Raw genomic sequence first — 9,703 nt, 5'->3', positions numbered from 1 at the left:
TTTATCAGGAATAAAAACTGCACATATGAGATAACCATTATCTATAACATGATAAAGGGAGATAGTTAAAAAAAACTTGAATAAAATAAGTCCAAGTAACATAAACCAACAATTACAAGAATATAAAATGTTTTATCACAGAATTACAAAAATTTCAATAAATTCATGGGAAAAACTCATGCATTAGACAATTATTTTCTTAGTCTTGGATACATATTGGAACAAGTTTGAAGCATCTAACAAGTGTTATAAGTTTAAGGATATGGTAAATTAAGAAGTATCTGCAAGCATCCATCAAGTGTTTGCATATCAAAATATCACATATATCAGATAGGTCTTCCTTATGAAATATCAACAACACATGTTTCTACTCTACACTTCAAACCTTAAATCTGCCCTTTTTCCTTGCTTCAGAAATGCCCATATGACTATATCACATGAGGGATGACGAAAACTGTAAAGAGTGAAGGGTTCCTCATGAAGAAAGGAGAGGAAAGCTCCAGAATTAAGAGAAAAAAGAGCTTCCATGAAAAAAGAAAGAATAAAGGTTATTTATCGATTTATTCTTAAAGGTAATAAGACCGATAAAGTCACATGAAAATAGAAATAAAAATCAATGTCTCTATGAACCAAAACGATCTTAATTTGTTTGTTTCCATCTTCATAGTACGGCAACTGAGATAGAGAATCATGTGCTAATTCTAAGAGAAGAAGAGAGGATCCAAGCTCATGTGTGTAGTCAGTTAAGCAATGGGCAAATATCAATTTTCTTTTGTGAAATCGATCTATAAAATCTGAAAATATAATGCAAAATTAACTTCGATCTCACCGTGTGCAAAAAATATAGTACAAAAGATCAACCAGAGTGTCGCACCAAGCTGCTCCCTCCATGGGACATCAAAATCAGGATTCTGTTTATGTTCTAGGTACCAAACGGTTACGCAAGTATAGATGTAACTGGCAAGCACTAGCAACCAAACTTCTGGGCTGAATGGCTGGGTGAGAACCCATTTCTTGTTGTTGGGTTTCACCGGAACCACCATGGATAACCCTGTAGGGAGAAAAGGCTCTGTAAACATGGCTCTGTTCATGCGTTTACTGAGGATCGTGACATCACCAATCACTGCATCAAATTTCTTAAAAAAAGAAGATATTAACATGTCAGGATTTGTATTATCAACCCAAAGTTTGGCGCATCTAATTATCACTGCAGACTAATACCGCTTCAAATATGCTAGAAAATTTAGATGAAATTTTTTCCCCCCACCAGAAGCAGAGGCTGAGAGCATAAATGTGCTAGACAGTCAGTAGTTAAGCTCAATGTTGCTGAAAGCATCAAACTTTTGAGCCGAGAAATTGAAGTGTTTACCTCTGGAACACTGGCAACAAGTTCATCATAGGTCCCGTTGAAAGGAAAGAATTCATAAGGGAGCTCATAATTCAGCAGCTCCCTTGCCTCCTTGTAAACTTCCACACAAAATCCGTTCACCTCCTTAACCTCACCTTTACCGTCAAATTCCACGTTCACAAGCAATTCAGTCAACGACCTTGTCGGTACTCCAACCCTCAATTTACCCCACCCTCCCGGGATTTTCTCTGCTGCACCTCCCGGCCAATAAATTGTGCCAAACAAATTTATACTTGCAGCTTGTTCTGCTCCATCTCTATAGAAACCTCTACCTTTCAACCAGAACCCCATATCTCTACTGCTTTTCCCAACAACATTGATGACACGAAAAGCCAAAGTTCCCTTACCCTCAATTAAGCTCCCATCTCTTCTGAAGCGGACCCGGCCACTTAGCCCAACAAAATCAGACGACTGTATACCTTCAAGCAGAGACTTACCAGAAATGGCATAGGCTTTTGCAATTACGTGAACAGCATCATAAGCTAGCAAAGCATGCATCCCAGGCTTGACCTTAGTCTCCCCACTTTTACTATATTCTGACTGGAATTTCTGCTGGAACTTTTCACTAAAATCATTGTATGGTTTTCTAGACTCATTAATGTAGGTTTTAACTCCGATCACCCCTTGCATGTAGGAGGAAATGTCAGACGGGCTGAGTGTTGAGTCAAGGAGAGTAGTTATATCGTCGCCGGCAATCCATACATGACCTTTGGCCATCATTCCTAATGTTGTTGCCACTTTGAAGAGCTCACTAACAAGGGAAGAGGAGGACCATTGGACTACGATGAACACTTTGCACAGTCTCGAGTTCAACGTCTTCAGTTCTTGATGTATCACGTCTTCAGGGTTAGGCATCGAGTCTAGTGATGGAAAAGCTGCATGGTACGTGATCTGAGATCCAACGGATTGAAGGGCATCGTTTAACATTGGGACTATTCCTGATGAGGTGCTTCCATAGCCATCGTCTTCATAGAGAACAATGACTTGCCTCCAATTGAATAGTTTCACGAGATCGGCGAGGCATTGCACGTATGCCGAAGCTCTGTATGACATTCTGAACAAGTTTGCCCTGGGAACGACTGATAAAGGTTGAGAGGTGGTGAGGGAGAGTACAGGAAGGCCTGTTTTGGTTCCAGTTCTTGAAATTTCGAGAACTGCCCATGATTCTCCACTGATGATTGCATTGGCTTGCTCGTCACCATTTAGGAAAGCAGCTGCAAGTACAGATTAAAAGTTATACGTTTGTGCCATATGCCATAATAAGTCCATGTTTCTAATATTTTTGTTTGTGCATCCACAAGTAGAAAATGGATAGTATCAGCCGATGCTACCCGAGTACAACTTAATTTATTTGTTTATTTATTTATTTATTTGTATTAAAACTAATAATTTACATGAGGTCAATATTCTTTTTTCACCGGCGGTTGTGCATGGAAAAGAACAAAGAAGACTCTTTAATTGGCCGCTGAGGTTTGCATCCGGTTCAGTTTCTACGACGAAAAGCAGAGTCGAGAGAGTTGCAAGACATGTCAATTACCTCCCCTACTAGAGTTATTAATAGTCAGAACTATATCAGCGGAAGAGCTCAAGTCTTTGGCTGCGATCTCAATGGCGATCCCTTGCTCCCTACTAATGCGGGAGCCCCTTTGGGCAACTACTCCTATATGAACTGTGGCTGCTCCTCCTCGAAGGATAGTGGAGCAGAACAAGAGGAAGAGAAAAAACGCCAGGGGTTTAGACATAAGTGTAGGTTAAGGCTCAACAAGACAGGCTATGTTGGATTGAGGTAATGATTATTGGTCTATTTGTAGCCTCCAATTACAGTAATTAACTAACGGAGACGAAGTCTTATAGCAGTAAGTCCGAAGATAATATTTCTACAAGTCGATGAAAGCGAATGAGGAAAGTTGGAGGAAATGAGAAGTAGTACCCACGACATACGCGCGTGACGCTTCTAACAAGTTTGTATTCAACATATTTCCCAACGGCCTGCAGGCTATTACGCAAGTGAGAAGAGAAAATAACTCAACAGTTTACTATCACAGTATCATTTCACTGGAAGAGGACATACTAGGAGAGAAGAATCCGATAAACTATTAGCAGATAAAATGGAAACTAACTTTTTATTACCGCCTCAATGCAGTTTTTATTTCGTTCAGCTCGATCTCCGCCAACTCTTTTCATGTCAAGTTGAATAACACCATCTTTTTAATACATTACCCAGCAATTACTTGACCAAATATAATATACTCAAATAATTAATAAAAGCTTATCAGTGCTTGTCTAGAATCTAAGCGCATCATTTTTTAATGCTCTGCAGAAGAATGCCCTTACTGTTTGACAAGGACTTTAGGCTTCTTCCTGATTAAAAAAATCTTAGTCAATACAGCCAATGAACAAGAAAGAATCCTCCACAATTCGATGGTTAAAATATTCACAAAAACTCCGCTAAACTACAGCTTCAACTAGCGACCTATCTTCTCCGGTCGTATTTCATAGATACATCAGAAGTTGTGTAATTTGATTAAAGTATCAACTAAAATATTTATCAATGCCTGTCTAGACTACTCAACTACTTGTTAACCGAATATAAGACACTCGAATAACTTATTGAGACCTACCGATGGCTGTCCAAGTCTAAAATCTATGCGCATCCTTGTTAAAATATTCTACAGAGGAAAGTCAGATTACAGCTTCACAGTCACGTTCGGCCTTTGCTAATTGTTAAAATCTCAGATCGAAGTCAATGAACAAAAAGGAATCCTCAACTGTTGGGATGGTTAAATTTCTCCCTATCCTCTGCAAAGATGCAGCTTTAGCTTTAAGTAATATTGTATCTTGTCCTGTCCATTTTTTTGTGACATCAGCATTTGCATTATTGATTAAATTATCAAATAAAAGTAATTTCTTTAGGGCAAACTATCCTATGGAGAGCGACCGCATAAAATTGTATGGGAAGGGAGAGATAAGAACTAGAACGGTTCGCTGCAATATCAAAGGGAGAAAGATGCATGTTGATAATAATGTTAGCAGTGGGTTTTTAGTCCTACATTGATTGTGAGAACACACCTCACCCTCCTCTACTTGTATAAATATATGTGCACATTCAATATTCAACTTAAGCGAAATTTACCCAAGACTCTATCTCTCTTACTTTAACATGGTATTAGAGGTAGGTTATTTTTTTAACGCTTCTGCGTTCTTTTGCCAAATCTTGGCAAAACCGTTTAAACGCCTGTTTTGCGTTCCTTCACCAGATTTTTGGCATTGTCGCTTTGCGGCCTCTTAACGCGTTTCGCGTTCTCGTATTCAAGATCGTTTTTCGATCTTAAATTTATAGCATCACCATTTCAAGACCATCTCTTGGTCTCAAATTAATGGCATCACCGTTTCAAACCGTCTCTCGGCCTCAAACAAACGGCATTACTGTTTCACAGTCAGTTACGGCATCGCCGTTTCAATCCATCTCGACGTCTCAACGTCTCAACATCGGCATTAATCCGTTGTAGGTCTCCGGCATGAGCATCAGATCCAGCCGATCTTCGGGCCACCTTGGTCGTCGGTTGCTTCTTTTTTCTCAGATTTGACAGTCATTTTAACCTTTGGGTTTCTACATTAACCTTCGGGTTCTCCTTTAAACATTTGGGTTTCGTTCAAGGATTATTATCTTGAACTTTGAATTGCTGCTATTATGGCCTCTTCACTGGCACCTGCTTCTCAGGCTCGGTCTAAGCTCTTTTGCACCTATTGCAAGGAGGAGGAACATCGCTTTAAGACATGTTTTCAGCTTCATCATGAGTTAAGTTCCTCAAGAATTGACCGTAGTCAGTAATCCCCTCAGTCTCGATCCTCTAGTACACTAGGATTACCGATCAATGTTATGTCATCTACCACTTTTGACCCTACCATTCAAGCTATTGCAGATATTAGCGGTCAAATTACGATTCTTCAGCATAGCACCTCTCCATCTACTGCAAAACTCTTTGATATTCGCCGTCAAATTGAGGCTCTTCAAGCTATTGCAAATATTAGCCGTCAAATACCAACTCTTCAGCATACCACATCTCCATCTACTGCACAACTCTCTGACATTGGCCATCAAATTGATGCTCTTCGGCATAGAGCCTCTACATCTACTGCACAACTCTCTGGTATGCGTCTTGCTGGTTCTTCAGCCAACCCTTCGATCTCTGGTATGAATGATCTCTGGGTTTTTTACTCTGGATGTTCCTTTCATATGACTCGTAATGCCTCCCTCTTATCTTCTGTCTTCACTTCCTCATCTCTTCACCTATCTACACGACTGTTGGACAACCTTTGTTTATCACTCAATATGGCTCTATCACCCCACAAACTGATCCATCTGGTCATCTAACTCTTGGCCCCGTCTATGTGGCTCATCAGTTGTGTTAGAATTTAATTTATGTTAGCTCCTTCTTTATTTGATTTGGTCCATTCTGATATCTGGGTGCTAGCTTCTCTGTCTTCTTCACCTGCCTACTTATATTATGTTAATTTTATCGATGATTTCTCTCGTTATACATGAGTCTACCTACTTAAAAATCGCTCTGACGTATGTTTGTGGGAAAATTAAAGAAGACAATTGAGAATCGAATTTTTGTGTTATTCCTTCTGACAAACTCAGAAAAAGAATTAATTACAATTCTCTCGGTACAATTTCTCTTTAATAAACTTAGCAAAAGAAATTACACTTCTTATATCGAATTCCCGATTTACAAAAGAGAAGAAGATCGACGGAGATCCTCCCCTTTGTTTAAAACTGGTTTCTTCACGGTAGCGATGAGATGCCTCCCTCGTTGTTAGTGTCGAGTTTGTTTCTCATTGACGATCCAATGTTTCACCTCGTTGGATTGAAGTTAATAAAACTTGTGTGGCATGTTTAAGAATAACTCTTAACGAGTTTAAAAACTTCGTGCGAGTTTAAACTCTGTAACAGAGTTGATCTGAACCGAAATTCAGTTAATAAGCCAAGTATCAAAGCTTCTTGATCTCGGTTGCTGAATAACACTTCAAGCTCTTTGTTGATCTCTAGATCCGAAAATGCTCAAAAGATCTAAAGATCGCCAAGATCTGATCTGCCAAATAGATCTCTTCTTGTCCTCAAAAAGCCAGACCTTAACTTAGTTGAATTTTTCAAGATTTATAAGGGATTAAGGGGTGTAACTCCCCCCTTAATCTGCTCTTAAGTGGGGGAGTGATCCCCTCAAATCATGAAAAACGGTTTTAAAACCGTTCAACTCATATTTGAACGAGTCAAACGTAAAATCCGCGTTCTGGCATGAATTATGTACTTGAACGCAGCGTCTAGAAGCTCGGACGTAGCATCTGGAAGCTGTATTTGTAGCGGTTTGGAAGCTGTGTTGGCAGCTTGGAAGCTGTGTTTGCAGCTTAGAAGCTGCATTTGTCAATGCTTGAAAGCTGCGTTAGTAGCTGAATCTGAGTTGCGTTTACGACCAGGTTTGAGCTGTGTTTGTATTGCTTTAACTCTGAAACGAGGCCACTTGCATTTTAATTTGAAGCGGCCGTCAATTTGTAGTCTCTTTTTGCTAGAGCGTTACAAAGATCATCATCTTGTAACCTTCGTCTTGGTTCCTTAAAAATATATGGGTCATCAGATTGTAACTCCCGATGTTGATTGGGAAGACCATTGAATTAGAGCTTTCATTGGTTGTTGTGAAGGTTATCAGATTTTAACCTTCATCGATCTACGTAAAAGTTTTTAATTGTAGCATTTATTTGTTGATATGAAAGTCATTTGACTATAACCTTCATTGTCATGTTGCTGATGCAGAGGTAAACAGATTGTAACTTTCATCCTTAGTGTTTAATGAGAATCAGCTATCTGCAGTAATTTTTTAGACAGCCTACAACGTACCTACTGCTTATCAAGCCTTCACTGTGATGATCTTTACTCAATGGCAAGCTCGTATTACAGTTTTTCATTCTGATTGTATCAAAGAGTACCTATCCTCTACCATGCCCTCTATCATGTCCTCTCATGGGACTATCTTTCAACAGTCATGTCCCTACACTCATGAGAAAAATGGTATTGTTGAACGTAAACATCGTCATATTCTCGATACTGCTCGATCCATGCTCATTTATTACTCTGTTCCTCATCGTTTCTGGGTTGAGGTCATTCTCACTGCTACTCATGCCATTAATATCACTCCATCTAGCTCTTTTTCCGATGCTACTCCTCATAGTCGTGTTTATACTCATCCTCCCCGTTATGATCTGGTCCGCGTTTTTGGTTGTCGTGTTTTGTTCTTCTGTCGTCTCACAAACATGATAAATTATCTCCTAGAATTGTTCTTTGTATCTATTTAGAAATTAGTTCAGAACATCGAGGTTATCGTTGTTATGATCCTGCATCTCGTCGAGTTCATATATCTTGACACGTTCAGCTCGAAGAGGATTCTCCATTTTATTCTGGTTCTGATGATTTCAATTACCTCTACACTACTGATCGTGCTTCTCCTTTCGAGATCTCCCTGAAAATTTTCCATCTCCTTCTGTTGACTCTCTCTCACTCGAGCCTTCTCTTCCACCATCTGATCCCTATCCCGTAGACACGACACCCACTCTAAAAAATACTGTTGACCTTCATGCACCTGTGCCAGCATCTCCCCATCTGAGGTTCCTCTTGCTCTTCGTCAAGACAAATGTCCATATGTCATGCATGCACGGTATGCTTCGGTTACTTCCTATTCATCTATCTTTCATAATTTTATTCCTGTCATTCATACTACAGTTGAGCCAAAGTCCTTTCAAGAGGCCGTTCAATTTTTAGAGTGGCGACAAGCTATAACTGACGAATTTCAGGCCTTTCAGCAAACACATATCTGGGATGTTGTTTCTTGTCCCGTTGGCATCTCTTTAGTTGGTAGTAAATGGGTTTATAAGGTCAAGTATCATCCTGATGGCACAATTGAACGTCAGAAAGTTCGTTTAATGGCTCGAGGTTTTACTCAGCAATAAGGTATTGATTATAAGGAGACATTTGCTTCTGTTATTCAGATGCCCACCGTTCGTACTCTTCTTGCGGATGTTGCTGCTCATCGTTGGCCCTTATACCAGATGGATGTCAAAAATACTTTTCTCCTTGGCTCTTTATCTGAGATAGTATATATACAACTGCCTCCCGGGTCTAATATTCCTTCGGGACATGTATGTCTCCTTCGTCGTGGTGTTTATGATCTCAAGCAAGCACCCGCGCTTGATTTGAGTGTTTTCGCGATGTCGTGCTCAAGGCAGAATTTATAAAAAATCATCAAGATGCTTCTCTGTTTGTTCGCACTACATCGTGTGGCAGAGTTTTATTACTCATTTATGTAGATGATATGATTATTACATGTGATGATGTGGCTGGTATACAGTACGCAAAACCTCAGTTGCCATAATAGTTCCACGTGAAGGATCTTAGATCTTTTTGGTATTTTCTTAATCTAGAAATTTCTCAAGGCCCACGGGATGTACTATTGTCTCAACAGAAGAATCTCTCGGATATTCTATATCGAGCTGAGCTAACTAATGATGCAACTGTTGATATTCCACTTCAACAGAATGTCAAACTTCGCTCTACTGATGGTGAGTCTTTATTTGATCTTACTCAATATCGACATCTTGTTGGCCAATTGGTCTATCCATGCATCTCTCGACCATATATCTCTCATGTTGTTGACATTGTTAGTCAATTTGTTAGTGTCCCACGTTCTGTACACTATGTTGTCTTATTACGGATTCTTTAGTATCTCCGGGGTACTAGCACTCGCCCTCTTCTGTTTCCTGCTACATCCAAGTTAGATCTTTGTGCATATTCTAATGCTGATTGGGCTGGTGATCCTAATACCAAGAAGTCTACCACATGTTATTGTATATTTCTTGGTGATTCCCTAATTTCCTGGCGGAGTAAGAAACAAGATGTTGCTGCTCTTTCCAGCACCGAGGCAGAGTATCGTGCTATGTCCCTAACAGCTAAATAGATTATTCATCTTCGTCGTCTTCTTACTGATTTTAAGTATTTCTGTTTCGACTCCTACTCCTCTATACTGTGATAATAAAAGTATCATCCAGATTGCTAATAATCCAGTATTTTATGAGAAGACCAAATACATTGAGATCGACGCTCATTTTGTTCGTCAACAAGTTATTAAGGATAAGACAATTCTACTTTCTCATGTGTCATCCATCGACGAGCTTGCAGATTTCTTCACAAATGCATTACCTGTTCATCGGTTCCAGTTTCTTGTACACAAACTCACTTTGTTTGAT

The 9,703-nt window shown here is 39.5% G+C and overlaps 2 protein-coding genes across 2 annotated transcripts in view; one reads left to right on the top strand and one right to left on the bottom strand.

Moving 5' to 3' along the window:
• LOC109838382 (glutamate receptor 2.2-like) overlaps positions 1-3,150 on the bottom strand; it is a 6,443-nt gene extending 3,293 nt beyond the window's left edge. Inside the window, exons 1-3 of the mRNA XM_020406832.1 lie at positions 2,946-3,150; positions 1,370-2,622; positions 830-1,136 (exon numbers count right to left, since the gene is read on the bottom strand). Of these exons, the coding sequence (XP_020262421.1) occupies positions 830-1,136; positions 1,370-2,622; positions 2,946-3,150 (1,765 nt within the window). The remainder of the gene's footprint in view (positions 1-829; positions 1,137-1,369; positions 2,623-2,945) is intronic.
• On the top strand, positions 5,289-9,414 carry LOC109838370. Its single transcript, XM_020406823.1, has 4 exons — positions 5,289-5,601; positions 8,184-8,393; positions 8,882-9,069; positions 9,181-9,414. The coding sequence occupies exons 1-4, from the start codon at positions 5,289-5,291 to the stop codon at positions 9,412-9,414; spliced, it is 945 nt and encodes a 314-aa protein (XP_020262412.1).

Source organism: Asparagus officinalis, chromosome 1 (genome assembly GCF_001876935.1).
Source record: "Asparagus officinalis chromosome 1, Aspof.V1, whole genome shotgun sequence".
Classification (NCBI taxonomy): domain Eukaryota; kingdom Viridiplantae; phylum Streptophyta; class Magnoliopsida; order Asparagales; family Asparagaceae; genus Asparagus; species Asparagus officinalis.
The sequence above is the reverse complement of the archived record's forward strand: the minus strand, read 5'-3'. Positions and strand labels throughout refer to the sequence as shown.